The sequence below is a fragment of the Oreochromis niloticus genome, linkage group LG11 (assembly GCF_001858045.2).
Source record: "Oreochromis niloticus isolate F11D_XX linkage group LG11, O_niloticus_UMD_NMBU, whole genome shotgun sequence".
In the NCBI taxonomy this organism is placed as follows: domain Eukaryota; kingdom Metazoa; phylum Chordata; class Actinopteri; order Cichliformes; family Cichlidae; genus Oreochromis; species Oreochromis niloticus.
In genome coordinates, this window is record NC_031976.2 from 7,524,238 (window position 1) to 7,545,610 (window position 21,373).

Genomic DNA, 21,373 nt, shown 5'->3' on the forward strand with positions numbered 1-21,373 from the left:
TTTAAGTAACGTTTAATAAAGGAGCACTACAACAAAGAATGTAACATGTATTTGCCAAATGTTTAAGCAATACATAGTATTATTTTGTAATTTGATGGTAATCTTGAAGGAAGGATTTGTGAATAGTGTTGTGTAGGTGAATCAAGTGTAAGTAAGGATCGTGACTTTGAAAATAGGGATGGTTTACATGAGGTAGTGAGACCTGCTATGATGCTGTGATGGCTGGTTTGGAGATGGTGGCACTAACAAAAAGACAGAAGGTGGCGCTGGAGGTGGCAGAGTTAAGGATGTTAACGTTTTCATTGGGAGAGACCGGGATGAGGAGGATTAAAAACCGTTTGGAGACAACATTAGAGAGGCAAGGCTCAGATGGTAAGCAGAAGAGGGATAGTGGGATGTTGAATATAAATCTGCCAGGATAGAGGAAAATAGAAAGACCCCAGAGGAGGTTACAGATGTAGTGAAGGCGGTCACGCAGAAGGTCAGGGTAACAGAGAAGAATGCTGGGGGTAGGGTGAGATGGAGCCAGATGATCTGCTGTGGTGACCCTTAAAGGGAGCATCAAAAAAGAAGGAGATTTTGTAAATTAATGAGTGAAAACAATAAGAGTAATTTCATCATGTACTTCACACAGTGAATGAGGAAGGAGAGTTTCCTTATGCAAAAAAGCAGTCAAATTAAGAGGGCGGGCAGAGTTTTTAAGTGACCAAGCAGACCTATGTGTGTATGAGTGGAACAGTCTGAGTTCAATTAAAACAACCTGGGGTATTTACAACCCACTGATAAAGTATCTGACTTTGTGAATTATGGTATGAATACAAACAATACAAACTCTCTTACATATTTAAAATAAATAAATAAATATATATATATATGCATTATTTGGCTTTATTTTGTTTTTAGGTCTGTCTTTTCTGAACTACTTTTAAAAAAAAGATAATAGTTACAACTTTTAGTTTTTCTTTAATAGTAATTGTTAAGCCTGGATCTCATTGCATGTGTTTTTACAAACCTTAAATAAAGATGCAGCAAAGTAGTAAGTTTAATATTCAGATATTAGAGTTCTTCAGAAACTTGTGAAACTCTAAAAGAACATAAAAGTCATGAGCTGTAATAATAGTCTCTTTAAAGTTTGCAATGATTACTTGTGCTTTTTCAGGGGTCAGTAATACTCGATTCTGCTCTACTCTACAATACTATGGTTCTTTTTTCAGTTCTTACCAAACTTGGCTCGAAAAAGAGAAGTGAAAGTGCTACATATGCTGAGTTTGTTTGTTGCAGGAAGTTAAGAAACTGACATTTGTAATACTCAACATCTGCCATCATAGGGTAACGTGTGCTGCAAATCAGGATTTTCTTTTTGAAATTTGACACTTGAGAAATCAGAATGTTGGCACGATTGTTAACTGATAATTTCATGTGCTAGCAGTATGAAGTATAGTATATTATTCCTACTTTTGTATCTATAGTACTGTGCAATTGTTTTAGGCAGGTGAGGAGAAATGCTATATACAAAGAATGCTTTCAAAAATGGAAGTGTTAATCATTTATTTTCATCAATCAACAAAATACAGTGAATGAACAAAAGAGAAATCTAAATCAAATCAATATTTGCTGTGACCACCCTTTGACCTCAAAACAGCATCAATTCTTCTAGGTACACTTGCACACAGTTTTTGGAGGAACTCGGCTGGTAGGTTGTTCCAAACATCTTGGAGAACTAACCACAGATTTTCTGTGGATGTAGGCTTCCTCACATCCTTCTGTCTCTTAATATAATCCCAGACACACTCAATGATGTTGAGATCAGGGCTCTGTTGGGGCTATACCATCGCTTCCAGTACTTCTTGTTCGTTTTCACGCTGAAGATAGTTCTTAATGACTTTGGTTGTATGTTTGGGGTCATTGTCCTGCTGCAGAATACATTTGGGGCCAATAAACAATCATTTATATTTCTGAAATCATTCTTTGTTTACAGCATTTTTCACATCTGCCTAAAACTTTTGCACAGTATTGTATATAAAAAAGAAATAATAGTATAGTGTCAATAAGGTCACCAGAACTGCTTTCAACTACTGAAAAATTAAATAAATGAATAAACAAATAAAATAAAACATAAGAACATTTTTATATCAGACTGACTCTGACAGATTGGTCTATGCATTCATGTCAAGCAGGTTAATCTGTAACACTCTGTTAACCGGATTATCTAAAGGATCAGTGGAATGAGCCACTACCAGAGTCCTTAACCGCACATGGAAACTTGAACATCTATTGAAATAACTTAATTAGCTCCCAGTTCCACGCTGAATTAACTTTAACTTCCTTCTGTTTAACCCAGAGAGACCTCTCATGTCATCAGGCGCAGATCTTTTACCTACTCCTAGTATTACATAAAAGTGTGCTACGGGTACTTTCAGAAACTGTGGTCCTGTTCTTTGGAACGATTTGCCCGCTGACCTGAGGTCAATTATAAGTGTGTTTGCATTCAAAAGCAGACTCAGAACCCTTTTTACTTTCATAGACTTACACTGTGTGTGTTTGTGTGTGCGTGTTCATTTGTATTTAATGTTTTTGTAACGTTTCCTTTTGTTGTTTTTATTGCCCTACGTACAGATCCGCATAATTTTGATGCCTTTATAGGAAGCACATTGAGTTTACGTGTACTAAAATGTGCTCTATAAATAAATGTGACATTGAGCTCTTGTGTTTAAGTTTACAGTGTTCACATCAGAGCCAATCAATATTTTGTAGTCCAACTGAAGGTATTTTAAAAATGGCTTCAACACATTTGAACCCTTGTGAAAGTCTTCTTCTAGGTTATTCTTGCCTTCTCTATGCAACTTGGTTGGGTGCGTTCGTTGTTGTTCCTGTAGTGGTTTTTTGGTCACATGACAGATACAAATTCTGTGAATTAATCTGGCTCTGAGGGTAATAGCTCAAGATGTTACACCAGCTCCCATAGTTTTGAAGTCGGTGTGTACCATCAGTGGCGATGTAATACGGTGTATGCAGAAAACTCCGCAGCGTTTTGTCAAGCAGGACCCACTCCCCGAATTTAGCGGGCCGTGCTGTAATATTAAACAAGCTTCCACTGTGTCTTTGCGGGATTGTCTGCCATCAGAGGAGATCAGTTGGCTAGCGGAACAACAGCAGCAGCAGCAGCGAAGGGTTCAGATTCAGAGCCCGAAACCGAGATTTATCACTGTATTCGGTCCTTGTCTGAAACCGAAGGTAAAGTAGCCGTTGTTTCAGCGTGGAGAACCGGCTTATCTACGATAGTGTGCACGGAAGGCTGAAGTCAGAGACGTATCGTGGATGTGAACTCAGGAGTCTAAGCAAACCGCAGCGATGTTAGCCGTTAGCTAGCTTGTTCGGCGGAAACGGATTTGTCGTGGATTAGCTAAAATGCTTAACGGTGTAGGGCATTGCTGCTCATATCTTAAACGAGTTGTGTGTGTGTTTTGAGTTGGATTTTTTTTTAACAAAATAGGTAGACTGGGATAGCAGTGATTGGCTCATTCGGCCGAGTACCAAAAATACTTTTAGTAGATTCAGTTAAGCGTGTACTCGTGTTTAGCTTAATTCCCTGGCTGGTAATCAGTAGTTTCCTTTAAGAATTAGCCACAGAAAAGGATTAGTTTGAACAACAGTGGGGGATGTCTTAGCCTTTTGGTGCCCACCATCATTGCATTCTTTTGTCGCCATTGATTTGGAAGTTCCTATAGGGTTCCCGTAGGGATAGAGATGTTTGTGTAAGACATTATGTAACGAGAAGACATGTGCTCATGTTGTTATTTTTGTTGCTACCCAGAAAAGTGTGTGTGTGGTGGTTGTTGAGGGGCAGATGAATTTGATAGGCGAGCAGATCAGTCAGTAGCTAACAGCTGCTGTGTCCTAGCCCGTGACCGTCCAGTTCATAATTACAATGTGCAGACAGGCTTTCTACGGTGGCCACAAAAGTCTGCCAGCCTCTGTCAAATTATTGTTCAAAATAGATCATCAGTTGTTCAGCTGTTTGTTTAAGTGAGGCAAACTAAACAAATTTACACATGTTCCAATTTAAAGCTGTTCCATGAGTTTGATCACCTGTTAAGTGTCCCGTACTATACAATAATGCTCTTTCCTTGTCTCCACCAGGTAACTGGTCTTTTATGGAATGACCACCTCGCAGAGATATATTGAATCCAAACCAGCGGGTAAGTTGACACGCTGCTGTCACTGTGCATAAACCCTGCATCACTTCCACATGTGTTGATGTTCTGCTCTGCTGTCATTGTCCCTTTTCACAAATGTGCATTAGCCCGGTTTGCTGACATGGAGTGGCAGACGCCAGCTGTGTCAGAGAAGTTCCAAAGCCGTTTTGGCCGCCGGCCCGGAACATCAGAGAGCGGGGACACTGGTCTTGGCACATCAGCATCTGACAGTGCAGAAGGTGATGACTTTTGCTTGTTCTTCCTCTGCCTGTAGCGCCTGTTGTGTAACATTGTTTTGAAGACTGTCTCACTGCGGTAGACCTTCAGTGACCTGAACACATCCATTAAACAGTGTTGTGTTTTTTTTTTCTAATGGTTGTGCACCCTTAAACCTCTGTTCTTTAAAATTTGCATCGAAGCTCACTAGAAAGTTGAGAGCAGTCATGAAATATTTCAGTTAGGTAATGCTTGGCACTCAACAATTTTTGGGAGATGAAGCTGGAACACACTGTGTTGTCCGTGGTGTTGTTTCTAGGGCTATTTATAGGGTGATAAAATGTTCATGATTCACCGTTGATGCTTGGGACATTTACAGTGATACTCCCCAGCCAAAATTGACCCAAGGTGCAGCTTGTACTGCTCCAGAGTTGAGGTTAAGTGAGAGGAGATGTTTGAATGCCAAGACTGTACCTTGCCTGTGGCAGGAATATCACTGCTTTCACATTGTTATGTTTAAAATAGGAATATCCCAATGGTTTGATAGCTTGTGTGTGCATGCACTAGTGGAAAAAATAATGGACTGAAAGGCTGTGTTTAATGGATGGCCAGCTGGGATGGGTGGTCCCTGTTTCCAAAGGAAACATTACAAAATAATAGGCTGCAGAGTAGCAGCACTGTAGGCTTTGGGCTGGTATTTATGGGTGGATTGCCAGGCAATTGTCAAGGACAAGGGAAAAATATTAGTGAGGTGATGGTGTCCCAGCACACCGAGTAAACTGATGTGTGTTTTGGTGCTCTCCCTGTCACTATGGTGAATTAAACAATCTCTGCTCCTGGCTTTCTATCAGTTAGCTTTAAGAGAACCTGTGGAGTACTTTTTAAAAAATTTTATTTAACCAGGAAAAAATGTCTTTAGAGTGTCCTGGCCAAGAAAGACAATGGTACAGTCAGTGGAGCATAAACAAATAACACACACACAAAGATACAATAAGAAACAACCAAAATTTTCAAACTTCAGTGTCATTAAAGAATGAATACCAGTTATTAGTGCTACTAGATGCATGTGTTCTGTCTTTGAAACAACCTAAAGCAGATGCCATTGAGGTGGCCAGGGTTATCTTACACCTCCTGAACATGGTAATCACTGAGCTCGGAGCTTGTAAGACAATATTCCTACAACAGTCAGAGCTGTATTCAAGCGAATGGTTGGCAGCCTTGTTATTAGATACACTAATTGCTAGCTTTGCATTATTTTGTCCAACCCTCCACATGTTCATGTATTGAGTTGTGTTCCGTGAGCAAATTTCGTTTATAGCAATAGTTGTAAGCTATTACAGAGCTAAACTAGCAGCACTGACCCACTGTACAATCCTGACTAGTTTGAAAGCTTTTCTGGATTTTTCTCTGGAGGTTTTGGTTTCCTGCCTTGGCTCATATCATATTCTCAAGATGTCAGTTTGTTAAGTTGAATAAAGTTTTAAATTAAAATACAAAAGAGAAGTCTCCAGACATTGTTGGGAGAATCTGGTTATAACATTGTCTACAGTTGTCTGCTCTCCTTCACCAGACAGTGGTCCACTCTGTTCTCACATAGGCAAACTTGTAGCTGGGAGACTTTTAATTGGATGATATCTAGAAACGTTCCAAGCTTTAGTGCATGTTGGAAACTGGCTTTAATATATACAGTAATGCAGCTATTAGGCTTTTTTCCAACCACCTAGACCGGTGGAAGTGCCTATAAATATAGCAGTTAATTAGAGTTTGGAATTAAACTGCTTCCAGTTTAGCACCGGTATCAAATTGTCCAGTCCATTGCATTCTTGGCTCCAAGCTGATCAGTTCTTTTTTTTTTAATCTGGGCCGTCATGATTTTCTGACTTTTGCATATTTTTATAGAGTGATATTAAACTCATGGCAGCAAAGTATTTGCACATCATAGTAACATACAGGCCTTCCTTAAAAAAAAAAAACAAAAAACTCTGTTTCTAAACTGTGCTCAGATTCAGGCATAGTAAAACATCTGTGTCCAAGCTGAAAATCTATGTACTTGGATGATTGATCACAAATCAATGAGGAAATTGATAAAGAATCAGACCAGCAGGCAGAAGAGATAATGGCATTGTTAACAATGATATCTTATCAGTGTCTTTCACTAAAAGCTACGATAATGAGTTTTTAGAGTCACGGTGAAGTGGGAAATACACTAGATTTGGTATACAAATGAACAAGTTTTGGGTTTTTATGTCTTTGGGTAGGAATGTGTGTTGAGTAAACATCTAGCAAAGGTTGTTCTTGCTGAGGAGTTCAGACATGTTCTAGCCAGTCATGATTCAGTGGAGCCTTGAGGCTTCTTTTATATCAGATGTGTTATGTTTCAAAAAAAAAAAAAGTTTCTTTTTTTTTTCCACTCACCCTATTTTGGCATGTTTGCTGTTTATTTTTGTGTGCAGTGATTATTCAGGGTGTCTTAATTTAAGGCGGTTCTGGTTTAAACTGGTAAGAGGTAGAAGTATCCCATTCAGTATTTGACTTTGGAGGTAAACGTGTGATGTGTGGTGCAGTGGGAGGAGGCAAGGTGCTTAAATAAGCGGCACCCACAGATTGCTCTGTAACTTGAGAGGTGGGCTATAAATACCCCCTAACCTTTCCTGCGTGTGCCTGTTTGTATGCGTTCACTCGGGGCTCGGTACAGGCGAGGTTTTCTGTCGGAGGACAATACAGCTTTGGGCTTGTTCGTCGGGCAGTGTTATCTTCACAGGTTGTTTTGTTGCTCTCAGGAAATGCAGAAGACTGTTCTGTGTTTTGATTTAAAGTGTTCTGCCGCTCTGCTCACTTCCGCTCGTTGTTAGAAAACATGCCACAGCCTCTAACACGTTTGCTGTGTTCGAGTGACTGCCCGATTTTCAGACTTCAACACTTCTCTGAGGTTCGTAGTGCTGGTAAAACAGTTGTGTAATGTGTGTTGAGGATTGTGGAGATGGCTGGTGTTGGGTTTTCCTGTGTTCCTGAGGTCATTTATCATCTCTGAAGCTTCCAGATTAACATTGCTGTATGTGCTTGCCTAGTAAAGTGGACTCTGTGTTTACTGAAGCTGTAGTACACCATGTGTGTTGTCAAAATTTTGCTAATTATAGGGGCTGAACTTTTTGTCTGCCCTTCTGCAGTAACGTATTTTTATAGTGGGTTATAATTGTACATGTTTCAGGCAGGTATCAGCAGCTTTATTAACACAGTAAACACAGGATATGTTTGTCATGTAACACGAAGCTCTAATTCTGTGCAGTGCTTTAAGTCTATTATAAGCCTATTCCCTGAGTTGAGTCAGTCAAAGCCATTTAATTCTTTCAGCGGTGACACCTCATCATCAAAGTAGGCCACCAGTAAACCCTGCTGCATCTACTTTACACTGCTGACTGAAAATAGAGAAAATGGCCTGCAGTAGCGCTCCAGATATTCTGCACTGATTTAACAGGGAACATTTGTAGAGTGAGAGAAATACTCTTAATGTTGTTTCTAATGTTTGTCTTTTTAAAAATTTTTAAAGATTTCTGCAGTTCCAGCAGCAGCCCCTCTTTTCAGCCCATTCGCAGTCAGATCCCCATACCCACTGCACATGTCATGCCATCCACGGCCGGAGCCCCGGCCTCAAAGCCCCAGTCATGTGTCCAGGAGGACTGCCTGTCCTCAGCTGAAGGTCACAGATCTTCCTCTGGCTCCAGAACCCCAAGCGGCACCACGTCAAAGTCCTCCTCTCTCTCCAAATCAGCATCTTCGCCCAACTTGGATGCTGAAGTCGGCATGGGAGGAGATCCTGTCGGGGTAAAGCCTGACTGCCTGAGTCGATACCGTAGTCTGGTAAATGGGCTGGACCACTCGCTTTTCCCCACAGACCACACACGATTGGACGAGGGCCACAGGTTTGATACTCCTGCTGTGGAACCTACGCTGAATCAGTCAGCCCTCCTGGGTGGGTTATGCCCTGACATGAGACTCCGGTTACAGACCGGGATTAGAGACACTCCAGACTATGTGTCTGAGGCCTACAGAGGAAGTTTGGAGCACAGCTATAAAGTTCTGCCTGAAGCTAGGCCTGGCGTTCCCGGTACTGCAGAAGCCTCTAATCAAAGGGGCGGACAGCCTGGTGTGGCCGGATCTGCTGGAGTTTATACAAGTCCTCTTAGCCTTCAGACGCAGGCTCTGTTGAGAGAGCACGCAGGCTCCAAAGGTTATGAGCCGCTGCGGCAGGACAGATGCAGTGAACTTCCAAGCTGGCAGCAACAACAGCAGCATAAACAACTGGAAAGCTTACGCTTGCAAATGGAACAAATGCAGGTATGTATCTCAATAGAAAACATCTACTGCTGCAAGACTGTTGGTAAAGAAAGTGAGACTTTTGGAAAGAAGTTTGGATTTCAAGTGTAGTGGTGACACTTTTTCACACAATATATTTTGCTAGGTGGCAAAACAAAAAAGGTAGTTTTAAATGGGTTCAGATGTATCTGGGGAAATGTAGAAACTGAAGGAGATTTGTGGAGTAGCTGTTTGTTTGTAGAGATTAAAACTTGGCAAAAGAATAGCTTCTTATATACACAATGTATAGACTTTCACAATTCTTTATTAATTACATATAAAATGAGGTCTAAACCACATTTAAGTTTATTTTAAAACAGGAAACAGATCAATAACCAAAATTGAAATCATAAGTACTTCAAAAGATTATGTTGTTTGCAGATGTATTTAATTAATCGATCTTTTCTTAACACACTGGCTTTTGTTATGTTTGGGAGCAGATGCTGACTGAGCGCCACTTTGAGAGTGACTTTTAGCACTTCATCAAATTTTTGCTTACAAATGAACACTTAAGTACACTGATGCAGTTTTTCTGGAACTCACACTGAACAAAAACAAGCTAAACCTGATCGTATTGAAAGGTAATTTTACTATATGAACAGACTGTACAACCTCTTACAAATGTGTTGGTGCTCATTCAAAGCTGAGATCGATGAGCTGCATTCACTCATTTCTAATACATAATGTTATTTATTTCATTTTAAATGCTTAGATATCATTTTTTGTGTCCTTTCCCAATAAGTGTTTTTGTCCTCAACACACATGGCCTATTTGACATTAACAAATGGAGCAGATGACAGGCCCGTGTTTATGTTTCTTGGGAGTATATTTGTTATGCCAGTTTATTTGTTCTGTCACTGTCATGTGGCTAGCTGTGTGCAGATGTAAACCTGTTATGTTGTCAGCATAAGCAGGGCAAAGAATTCAGCGATCAGAGCATCAGTTTCTCCGCTGTCTGTGCTTAAAGTGGAAACTCTTCACTAGAGCCAGTGCAGGCAGATAGTGTGCAAACTACATAGGACAGCATTTTTTTATATATATATATATATATATATATAATTTTTTTTTTTTTTTTTTTTTTTAATAAATCCATGGTGGTGTCTGAGCATGCCATTCATTGAACAATCTTAATAATTTTGCATGTGTAGCCCTAAAAATGTAATTAATTTCTGTAAAGATGTTGGCACTAAAGCAGAAATCAAACCGGTCCCAGACCTTAATTATTAATCATAAAAATACTGATCAGCTCCAATGTTACCAATTGCGCTATTGGCAGTGAACAAATAAAGAAACTGGGTGTCATTTACTATTGTTTTATAAATAACATATTGTCCAGTTTGTATTTCAAACTTTATAATTTGGGGTTTAGAATCAGATGTTCATCTGTGATGTGTTTTCCCTGTTTCTATATGTGCGTGAAGGCCATTGGCAGCTGCAGCACAGTGTAGCACGTACAAAACTAAACAATGAATTATAGTTCCTAAAGCCATAAGTACAAGTCTTTTGCATATAAAGGCAGAAACTCCAGCAGTCTGCCAGTAGCTTGAAGGGTTAATGATTAAAAGTAACCGTTAGTTGTTTTGTCCTGAGTGCACCCATGCATGAAGAGCATCACTATCATTGTCTTTGTCCTGAATCCTGTTAATTTGTTTCTTATACAACATCAACAGTTAAAGCACAAATCACCAAGTGGTGTTGATAAGACTTGTAGTACCATTACAACCTTAACATTAGTCATCTAAAGTTTTAGTTGAAAAACAAACACTGCTGGCACTGCTAATTATTTCATAGCACAGTGACTCTGACCATCTGATTTGACAAAAAGGTAGTTGTTACTTTAGTGTTGCATAAGAATAATTGGATGTGTCTAGAGGTAATTCATGAGGTGTTTGCAGTACTTGGTACTTTAAAGCACTAGCTCTGTTGTTGCTAACTCCTGAATTGTGTGAAAAAGTGGAAAGTGTGCAGGTGTCTCTCATCACTTGTCCACCACTGTCAGTTAACACTGACACTTAATGCATTTCTCCCTCTCTTGTTACAGCTAATGGGTGGAGGAATGGGTCAGTACCCACCTCTGTACTCAACACCGGTTCACTCTGAGTCAGGCAAGTGGGACGCGCTGGTCAAAGCCAGCGAGAGCCTGCTAAAGGAGAAGGAGCTTATCATTGAGAGGTAAGTGTTTGTAACAGGTTCACTGCTTTCGGGAAATTACATAAACAAAGCTTTGTGAATGTTTGTGTTGTTGATGGTTGGACCTGGTTGTGATCGCAGACAAAAGCAGCACATGGCCCAGCTGGAGCAGCGTCTGAGGGAAAGCGAGCTGCAGGTTCACGGAGCCCTCCTGGGCAGAGGGGCTTCTTACGGAGATATGTATTTGCTGCGTCTACAGGTTAGTAAAAACATGCTCTGACTCCAGAAAACAATGCTTAGGACTATTACACTGCTGTCATGTTGACTAACTGTGCACCCTTATCTTACTCAGCTGAGTCTTTGATGTTGACTTGCAGGAGGCTCAGAGGGAGAACGCGTTCTTGAGGGCGCAGTTTGCAGAGCGCACAGACTCTGTTGTTCTGGAGAAAGCAGAGGCAGAGCGCAGACTCGCGGCAGTTGAGGCTGAGACGCGGCGACTGACCGAGAATCTGAAGGAAGCCTGCGAGAGGCACACGGAGGAGATGAAGAAACAGGAAGAGAGGGTTTGTGCTTACCCAACACGTCCTTATAAGAGTCATGCACACGAGAACCACAATATCGAGACTGAAAACTTTTAAACCCTAATGATGGCCAATGGGTTGTTTTGTTTTTTTGTTTTGTTTTGTTTTGTTTTTTTAAAATATAAATAAAAACCTGCCAAATACTTTGCTCTGGCATGTCCCAGTATTTGATATTAGCTCACAGCAGAGCAAAACACTTGATGTCCTTGAGCCCAAGAGTCTGTGCGGGAAATTGTTGTCTCCCACACAAGAAACAATATGCTGTAGATAAAAATCAGTCAGGGTTAATTGCTCGAAGCCTGAAGTTTGCTTCCTCTTTTCATTAAACAAACTTCTTTGAAACTAAAAAGTGACGATGGGTTTGTCATTTTCCTTTATTTATCATCTGTTGATTGATAAGGGCTGTAATCAGTTTTAAGCGATACATTTGGAGAATGTTATCAAATTAACGTGTGTTTATGTTTGTAGATCCGCAGTCGAGACAAGCACATCAGCAACCTGAAGAAAAAGTGTCAGAAGGAGTCGGAACTGAAGAGGGAGAACCAGCAGCGCATTGAGACTCTTGAGCGCTACCTCGCTGACCTGCCTACCTTGGAGGACTACCAGAACCAGAACAAACAGGTCAGGACACTAAACCTTCACTCCTTTTTGTTTGCTCAGGTGCACATGTGTTAATCATTAAACCTGACCATGTTTGTTTGCTTTTTTTAAAATAAGCTGTTGGAAGCTGAACATCAGGTAACAGAGCTAGAAGAGAAAGTAAAAGAAATGGAGGCGTGTCTGGCGACGACAAACTCACAACTGAAGGAGAAAGACGCATACCTGGAGGAGCAGAAACGCAGGGAGAGGGACCTGCTGACCACCATTACTGAGTATGTGCACTCCTCTCTGTAGGCATGTTATTTCTCCTCGCTCTTGGTGTAAAAAGAAAACATAATAACTGTGCATAATGAGTGTTCTGTGTTTTTATTTTTGTCTTCATCAGTATGCAGCAGCGGGTGCAGCAGGGCCTGGAGGATGGAGCCAGACTCCCTTCTCTGGATTTTGAGAAGCTTAGAGGAGAGAACAACAGTTTGAAAGAGGAGCAGCAGAGACTCAAAAAGGTCTGCTTGGTGTGGTCTTTCATGTGCAAAGAAGGTTCACCTTTTCAGATCAGGGCAGCATACAAAGACAGGATTCAGAGTGTAAATATCACTGGATAAACTAGAATAACTAAGGACTATTTGTATGTCGGTTTATTAAAAAGTAATTTCTATCCCAAAGTAAAGATCCAGCTTTGTGCATTGACCTCAGATGACTCCTGAGCTTGGAGGAAGTTCATGTTCAGATGAGTTAGACTTAGAGAGAAGTGTGTATTTCTCTGGGAAATGACTGTATTATGTGGTTACAGCATGTTCTCTGCAGTATGTACCGCATTTGCTGTTCTCATGTCTGCAAGTTAGATCAATAACATGGAAAATATCCAGCATACGCTGGTCGGTAATGCCTTATTGGTGCTTAAGTTGGTGTTGTTTTAATGCTCATTTCTTCTCTTTGCAGGTTATTGAGAAGCAACACAGGATGATGGAACAGCTTGGAGCACAGATCCAGGTGTTTATCTCTTCACGGGGAATCTGAATGAGTGTGTGGTTGCTGTTTTTGTAGCACGCAACATTTTTTAAATCTCTTTTCTTTTTCTTTTTCTGCAGGCTTTGGAGGAGCAGATATCTCAGGAAGAAAGCAGCTCTCAGGCTCTCAGAGAGGAGGTGCTGGCCAAAGAGCAGAACGTGTTAGAGCTCCACACAGCCATGAAGGAGGTGAGCTATACTAACTACCCTCTCCAAAAAAGCACCAACTTTCTCAGTTTCTGTTTGTTTAGAAATCAGACCTCTGAGCCCTCAATGAAGCTCGACAGCTCCTAACACCGATGCCAATCACTGTCTTGTAGCTGTCGACCCAGAACCAGGAACTAATGGAGCAGAATTTGACGCTGCAGGAGCAGATGAGCGATCCAGAGCAAAAGAGCACTAACCAGGCTTCCTCTGTCCTGCAGCCAGCTGGGGCTAATCTCACAAAGAGACTGCATGCTGAGATTGCTTCCTGCCTCAGCGACCTGCGCTCACTGTGCAGCATCCTAACCCAGCGAGCCCAGGGACAAGACCCCAACCTGTCCCTGCTCCTTGGCCTCACTTGTAAGCACTACTCGAGTTTTTATTTCTCACCTTCATCTTTTTTCACTGTAGTGTTGAATTTGATGTTTAAACTAAATGTAATGGAATGAGGTGAATCAATTATGCATTGTTTTTCCAGCACCTCCATCCGTGGCGGAGCACAGCGAGGACTGGATGAATCCAGAGGTGCTGCAGAAGAAGCTGGTCGAAGTCCAGCAGCTCCGGCGCGACGTCGAGGAGCTGCGTAACGTAATACTGGACCGTTACGCTCAGGACATGGGAGAAAACTGCATAACTCAGTAACCTCGACACCCAGCCACGATGGAGGAAACTTGCAGGAACCTCTTCATCTCGGAGCACTCTTAACAGGCTTTTCTTCCATGCTTTGTTCCTGAATGTCAGAGGACTGGACTATAATTTCCTTAAAACGAGGACAGAGGAAAGCCCATATGGTTTAGCTTCTACTTCTCGACTGACTGCATGTCGAGTCTCAAGCCTGCCAGTAGCTCAGAGCCCCCACCTCCCTGCCCCATCCCAGTGAGTTCATCTATTTCAGTCCAAGGGCTAACAGAAAATAACTTACCTCTAATACTTGATCCTTAAGCATTGTGTGTCTGTGTGTGTGTGTGTGCGTGCGCACGTGTTTTTGTTTTTTTTTGTTTTTATAATAATGACGACATGATGCTGTCAGTTACCAAAACAGTCTTATACTTTTTATTCCACTTTGGTGGAAAGCTCTTTGTGTAGAGGTCCTGCAAATATAACTTATTTAAAATTTAATTTCCCTCCAGAGGGGAATTATCTGAGAAGTGGTTGACAATCAACTGAAAATATTTAACCTTTGCTTTTTTATTTTTGCTTTTTTTCCCTTTTTTTTTTTTAATGACTTTGCAAGGAAATGTTACTAATGCACCATTTAAAATGGTGAACACTGTAATACTGGACTCTGCTGTGAGGTATGAGGCATAACAACTAAAAGAGGTTTAATACCAAATCAGCTTCTCACACCAACAGGCCTACCGTATACCAAAGAAACTCCGGTTGAAGCAGACATGCAGGTGTGCGAGCACTCCTCGCTGCTGCAGGCTTCCTCCTGAATGAATTACCAACATGTGCCTTTCTGTCGCGTTTGCAACTGCAATGCTAATTTCATCCCAGACCAACCACAAAGGGCTGATTGCAGCTGACCCTTCCAGTATAACCGTTCACTCAGTGTGTCAACCAGTAGGACAGTCAATACATTCCCTCTGACACTGAATGTAGTAGGAAAAAAAATGTGTTGCAAAGCTCGAGTTGGCCCTGGTAGATGATTAAAACATGGTGAAAGTCTGAGTAGGATTTAGCGTAGATTTCATGTCAATGATGGCAGACTCGCATTCAAGCAGAGCGGTGAACTGTTTGAGTAAATGTATGAATGAGAAACAGTATTAATCTTCAGTATTATTTATTGTTATTTTAGGGGTTTTTTTGTTTGCATTGACAACTCGGTGTGAAAGTTTTCTGGGTCTTCCTAACGTGTTGTTACTGTAATAATGTGCTAACATGTCTCAGCAAGCATCCACAGTGTGCAAAGGTCCCATGAAGTGTCTGTTAGATTGTATTATTTCTCTGTGGTTTGATGTGTGAGCAGATGGGATGTTCCTTCAGGCGTTTTTACTGTGGAGGTGACTGTGGAGGGGTTGGCTGGATCACCCCATAATCACGGGTCACATCGAAGTGAATGGAGTTTTGTATTTGTCCTGACGGTGAGATAAGCCATTTAAAAGGGGGGGAAAAAACAAAACAAAAAAACATGACACTTTATGGGAAGAGAAAGGGATTTTAACATAAAAATATGCAACAATGATTTTTATTATTCTGAATACCACCCAGGGACACACAAGCCATTTTTCATTTCATGGGACCTTTAAACGTGAGTAGCACAAGATTTCTCTTTGAAAAGTCGGGCTCCGCATGCCTTAACATCTCAAATGTTTTGCAAAAGGGAAAAAATATGTTTATATTTTCTTACTTTTGTCCTTGTTTGTATTTGCATATTTTAGAAATAAAGATTTTCAACACTTGTTTTTGTTTTAATTGGTCTCAGATTGCTTTTATTTTTTAACTTTGCACAGAAAGGATGGAAAGACTGTTAAAAGCCACCAATGTAAGTTCGATCAGTTTTAACCTCAGTCTTCATACTTAGGACTGTATGTGAGCCACTGCAAGTTGGGTTATGAGTTATATTGGGTTATACAAATGTGCACACACAAAAAAAACTATCACACAATGCTAAAAACATTCGTCAGAGGTTTTGGTTCATGTTAACATCATAGCATCACAGAGTTCCTGCAGATGTTTCAGCTGCACATTCATAATGCAACGAGTCCAGTGACGCCATTGTCATTTAAAAGATACCAGTTACAGAAGATTTGAGCTTTGTGACGTGGGGTGTTATCCTGCTGGATGCAACCATCAATAGATAGGTATGCTGTCGTCATAAAGGAATGGACATGGTCAACAACAATACTCAGTGTGTAGATGCAGATGGTTTCAAGCCAAGTAGATTATCTCCTACCGCCAGCAGCCTGAACCTTGTTTATGTTTACACAGAATTCTGACTGTATCATCTGAGTATTGCAGCGGAAACTGAGACTCATCAAACCACGTAACATTTTTCCAATCTTAATCGTAACTCCAGCGTCCTGGTCTCAGCTGACAGCAGCCAGTGTGGTCTTCTGCTGCTGTCACCTGCTTAAAGGTTCTGTGTGTTGTGTGTTCAGAGATGCTCTTTTGCATATTTTGGTTGTAACAAGTTACTGCTCCATTCCCATAAGCTCTAAGCAGTCATTCTATTTCTCCTATTTCACCCAGACAACTGCTGCTCACTGAACATTTTCTCTGTGAACTTTAGAGATGATTGTGTGGAAAATCCCAGTAGATCAGCAGTTTCTGAAATATTCAGACCAGCCCATCTGGCACCAACTGTTCTGATGATCTGTTTGAACTTTAGCACCATGTCTACATGCACTGAATTGCTGCCATGTGATTATCTGATTAGATATTGGTGTTAATGAGCTGTGTCCCAGTTAAGAGCAAAGGTATAAGAAACAAAAGGAATAATGGCTCATTTTTGTTTCACTGTCATGGGTTTGTCAATGCTTTTGGCCTCACTGTCACAGAACACAGTCGTCATTAATAACATTAATAATGCACTGATGTAACAAGGCAAAAGTAATTCTTTAATCTTTAAGAGCTTTGTTGACGTCAGCCAGTGAAGGACCGGGTTTCCTCTGTCGCAGCAGTAGAGTGGCATTTCTCACAATTCCACGCGATTGGAGCGTCTGGCCATCATCATCATAGTTGCACTGTGGGTATGCGCTGATGATGTCATAACTGGACACATCACCCCTTCTGTAGTGCAGAGACAAACAAACAGCAGGCTGGGTCACGTGACTGTAAAAGCAGCGGTGCGGTCAGTGCATCGAGATGTGTCCTCACCTGTGTTTGTCCAGGTACCTCCGCAGGTCACCGACTGTTTCCGACGGGGACATTTTCACTATGTAAGTGTGACTCCCGTCTTCTGACTTCACCTTGAGAGTGATGACATTACAGGCAGGCTGGTAGGCGCTGAAAGCCTGCAGTCTGGAGGCAGCCATGAAGCAAAAATGTGGGTGAAAACTGGAGCGTTGCATCACAAACACGGTCACCAGCTGATGACTGCCCTCATTTTCAGATCAGCACATACAGTAATCTCTACAATCTGGACTATCAGTGGCCAAATCGGGATTTAAGCAGGTCTTACATCAAGTGTGGTGTTCTTAAATTCACTCGTTCCTTTAACCTACTTTGTACTTTTTCCATGTGGTATTCATTTGGTATGGCAAATGTTTTTAAGCCATGCTTATTTGCACAGCATGAGTTTGTGATGACTGACACCCTCTGGTAAGTCTGTTAACTGGCAGATTAGACAAAAATTTATGCTATACACATAAAAAATAAAAGAGAACATTTGGTTTACCTCTCAGTACTCGCCTGCAGTGACGGTGTATCTATCAGTATCACTGAACTGCTGCTGTCCACATCAGATGTACCCTGGTAGAAGCACACTGATTATCAGTGCTGTCTTATATATAGAGGAGGACTTAACCATTAGGCCCTCTATAAAGATTTTCCCAAGTGTTGCTAAACAGAGAAACAGTGGAACTGAAATCAGGGATTTGTGCAGGCCTGTCATTAATGTTCATTTTGGCCTTCTGGAGGCTGGTCTTCACCAGGGGTGACTACGTTTTGGGGCACTGTCATGCTTAAAGACAAAGCAACAACCCAGACACAGGTTTATTGGTGACTGCTTGAGATTTTATTCCCAAATCTTCACATATCCTTTTATCGTGATTCCTTCCACCTTGAAGAGATTCCCAGTTCCAGACACAACATAATACTGCCACCACCGTGTTTCATTGTGGGGATGTTGTTCTTTGCTTTATATGTCTCTCACTTCTTTCTCCAAACATAAAAAGCATCTCTTTGGCCAAAGAGCTCTAGTTTTGTCTCATCTGATCAAAGCATGCGCTACTAGTATCCAAAATCTTTCTCCAGGTTGTCGTGAAGTTATCTGTTCTGCAGAAGTGGAGTTTTTCTTGGTCTGCAGCTTTGTAGTCCATTCCTGTGCAGGATGGTAATCTGGTGATTATCTTCTTTGAGACTATAATTCACGACTCGAGTAAGTCTAAACGGATTTCTTTTATCTTTGGTAGCATGCTTTCTCGGGTGACAGCTCAAACCCTTGAAGTTTTTATTGGAGTTTTTATTGGAAGCTAACTCTCAGTTTTAACTTCTTAGCTTCGAGCATTACAACGTTAAAGCACATCATTGCACAGCAGTAGTGCCTGCTATGGTTTTTCAGGGAACTAATAATACTAATCCTGGTAATCTGAAATAGTAATAATAATTGATGCTTTGTAAAGAAAAATACAATGTTTACAAATGTTATGTTAAAAATTCCTTGCTCTGTTTAAAAAAGCACTCAAGAAAATGTTGACAAAGCTTTTAAACTTCTTAGGGTGGCTGGTAATTTTGTCCTCATCTGTATATCTGTACAAACAGATCATTGCTGCTTCTCTATGACTCACCTGCAGCTTTGCCCTCAGCGAGTTCCTGATATCAATCACTCGGCCGGCCTTCACCACCAACTTCGGCAGCTTGTTCAGGAACTGATCCGTGGTCATCTTCTTGCCTTTGAATCAGAAGAAAACATGAGAATGACAGCAAAGTCTCTGAGGATCTGCACCGTGGCTTTGATCAGGGTGACGTTTGCAGACAGACCGGGTAAGTGAGAGCTCAGCGCGCTTGCTGATTCATCTTTGTCCCCACAAACAGGCTGTCCTTCACCAGGAAACGTTTCCCATGGGAGCCTAGAGTTGAATTCCTCGTAACGCCTGTCATGAAGCTGCAAAGAGAATTTCTGTGAAGACACTCAATTGTTCCCAAAAACAAAATAAGAAGAAGAAACTGAGACTCACCTCAAAAGGTACACCATCTGGAAATCTTTCTTGAAGCTCAGATGGAAAATAGCCATCCATTAGATCTTGCATGCACTGCTGCAGGGACCAAGAGTTGATGACTTTTAACCAAGGAAAGATTCCAGTTTAATATAGACTTTGATTTTCCTATTTTCAGTGTAGCTAACCTGGGTGCTGTGCTCCTGATATGAGCGGAAAGGACCATCAAACATTACAATGCCATTCCTGTAGAGCCTCAGTGGAATGGGATCCTTTTTAGCCAGCTGTGCTCCTGTCGCTGTCATTTGCACAAAAGACTCTCCTTCCCCTGCGAGGACGTTCAGTTCTCTGATCCTCTGCAGCACGAGATCAAAGTTTATGTGGAAGCCTCTGCTACCAGAAGTCTCTGAAGAAGAGAACAAAACAAAACAAAAACAGCACAGCTTTAAGATACAAAAGACACGAAGGGATTGCAGGTCTGCGGGACTGGTGGATCTACCTCGCTCTGCAGGATCACCAGTGTCTGTATCTCCCACCCAGATCAAACCATAATCGTTCAGAAAGTCCTGCAACAACGACAGCAGCTCAGTGAAACCTCCACACTGATAGAATCACAGTCTCATACTTTATGGACACACCTTACTCACCTCCATCTCATGCACTTGATTTTGCAGTTGTTGGCACCGGCTTTCGAGATCATCTCTGCTCCTCGGGTCATGCATGCTTCCTAAATCCACACAATCATGAAATCGCTTTGATCGACCAAACATAAATCGAACTCAAGTCTGTGCCTGCTGTAGATAATTACCTGACTTCTCCTGAGCCCTCAGCTTCTCCTCTAAATCTGAAATCTGTTTATCCTTGGGAGGAATGACGAAACCATAAAGTGAGGTTTAAACATGTTTAAAGATGGCTGGCAGTTTTGGTATTCGTTGAAGTGGTTGCATGCTCACTTTGCGCTCTATCTCCTTTGCCTGGCTCCTCACTGTTTTCTCCAGGAGGGTCACTCGCTGCACCATGGCAGACATGAGGTCAAAGTTGGTCGGAGGACACCCTGAAAACCAGCAGTTAAGTATTAGAAAAATAAAACGTATAATCATTTTGTATGTGATAAATAAAAAAAGATATATTCGACACTGGAATGGGAAGCATTGTGTTAATGCCTACCTTTCTTTAATGGAGCTCCCGTATTTGAGGTGGAGGCTTCGTTGGGTGGAGTGTGAGAGTAATCAGAAGACTCATCGGCCAATTCAGCCTCAAATTCTAAAAACAAAAACTATCATGGTTATAAAAGTTGTTTTGTTATTTTTTCAACTGAAAAAGTTACCTGAGAAACTTGTGATCAGTTTCTCCAATAAGATACAATTATTATTATTTGGAACTCGTCAAATGTGAGGATGTGCTGCATTTTGCTCATCACAGTTTAAGTTATTTATGTTGTGGACACATGAATACTGTTAGATCTCCACACACTTTTAATCACGGTGTGACTAAAGTGTAGACTTTCAGCTTTAATTTAAGGGGTTTAAAAGAAAAGTAGTTCTAGTTCTAGCTGGGATGTATTTATTTATTCTGTATTTGTACTTTACTGAATTTGCAGTGCTGCTGGTGGTCTGTGAGTGCATCGTTACCTTTCAGCAGATTCCTCCTTAAAGGAACTTTTGATTTGCTCCTGCAGGTCGAAGAAAATTAAGTGTGGCGACATGATTGATACGTTTATTTTTCACAATAAAACTACAGTCCAGTTTCTACCTGTGTGGAGTTAATCACCTACCCTTGCTCTTTGTGAGCGCCCTGCAGAGGAGTGCGTTTGGTTTTCTTTAGCATCGACAAAGGAGAGCTCATTTTAAATCCAAAGCCTGAATATCCCACACTTATTTCTTCTTTGGACTTCTTTCTGTTCAGAGAATGAACTATAACAGAGGTTCAGAGGGATTTCCGGTGTTTTCTCAGTTTGTGTGGAGTCCGTTTCCAGTAGCAACAATGTAACGTACTAAGTGAAATCTGCAGAAGTGTCTGTTTCACCCAGAGGAGGTCGCTCTTTCTGTCCTTACTTTAAAATTCTACTACCTCTGTTTCATAAGAAAAAAATTATAAAATGTAGACGTTTACATTATAAACGTTCTAAAAATGAAATACAAATAAAGAAATGATCATTTCATTTCCAAACTAAGTGATTAGTTTTTTGGGGGGGGGTTTTATGTGAGAAGTCATAAATATTTAATGTTTTATTCATCATTATAAGATGCATTATGAAATGTAAGCAC

General features: G+C 41.1%; 2 protein-coding genes across 6 annotated transcripts; one reads left to right on the forward strand and one right to left on the reverse strand.

Moving 5' to 3' along the window:
* Window positions 1–2,968: 2,968 nt before the first annotated feature.
* On the forward strand, window positions 2,969–15,702 carry cep85 (centrosomal protein 85). Of its 3 annotated transcripts, none has more exons than XM_005456729.4 (14): window positions 2,969–3,234; window positions 4,141–4,199; window positions 4,304–4,435; window positions 7,960–8,747; window positions 10,807–10,937; window positions 11,037–11,154; window positions 11,273–11,458; window positions 11,945–12,097; window positions 12,194–12,348; window positions 12,462–12,579; window positions 13,016–13,066; window positions 13,165–13,272; window positions 13,509–13,647; window positions 13,766–15,702. In XM_005456729.4, exons 2-14 carry the CDS (start codon window positions 4,160–4,162, stop codon window positions 13,927–13,929), a joined length of 2,283 nt encoding a protein of 760 aa, XP_005456786.1. In that variant the 5' UTR covers window positions 2,969–3,234; window positions 4,141–4,159; the 3' UTR covers window positions 13,930–15,702. The 3 variants fall into 3 exon arrangements, with proteins under 3 accessions (XP_005456786.1, XP_013131112.1, XP_013131113.1); XM_013275658.3 differs by having other exon boundaries at window positions 2,973–3,234; window positions 13,404–13,647; XM_013275659.3 differs by lacking the exons at window positions 2,969–3,234; window positions 4,141–4,199; window positions 4,304–4,435 and adding an exon at window positions 6,291–7,341 and having other exon boundaries at window positions 13,404–13,647.
* Window positions 15,703–16,834: 1,132 nt separating this feature from the next.
* Window positions 16,835–21,256, reverse strand: ubxn11 (UBX domain protein 11). 3 transcript variants are annotated; one of them, XM_003452113.5, is made up of 14 exons: window positions 20,881–21,251; window positions 20,738–20,778; window positions 20,274–20,369; window positions 20,060–20,160; window positions 19,915–19,966; window positions 19,754–19,833; window positions 19,606–19,672; window positions 19,295–19,512; window positions 19,128–19,205; window positions 18,931–19,054; window positions 18,738–18,841; window positions 17,627–17,700; window positions 17,107–17,250; window positions 16,835–17,019 (listed from the first exon to the last, which is right to left on the reverse strand). In XM_003452113.5, the coding sequence occupies exons 1-14, from the start codon at window positions 20,949–20,951 to the stop codon at window positions 16,848–16,850; spliced, it is 1,422 nt and encodes a 473-aa protein (XP_003452161.2). In that variant the 5' UTR covers window positions 20,952–21,251; the 3' UTR covers window positions 16,835–16,847. The 3 variants fall into 3 exon arrangements, 2 of the variants coding, with proteins under 2 accessions (XP_003452161.2, XP_005456788.1); XR_003222313.1 differs by having other exon boundaries at window positions 16,880–17,019; window positions 17,641–17,700; window positions 20,881–21,254; XM_005456731.4 differs by lacking the exons at window positions 16,835–17,019; window positions 17,107–17,250; window positions 17,627–17,700 and adding an exon at window positions 17,741–18,271 and having other exon boundaries at window positions 20,881–21,256.
* Between the last annotated feature and the right edge of the window lie 117 nt (window positions 21,257–21,373).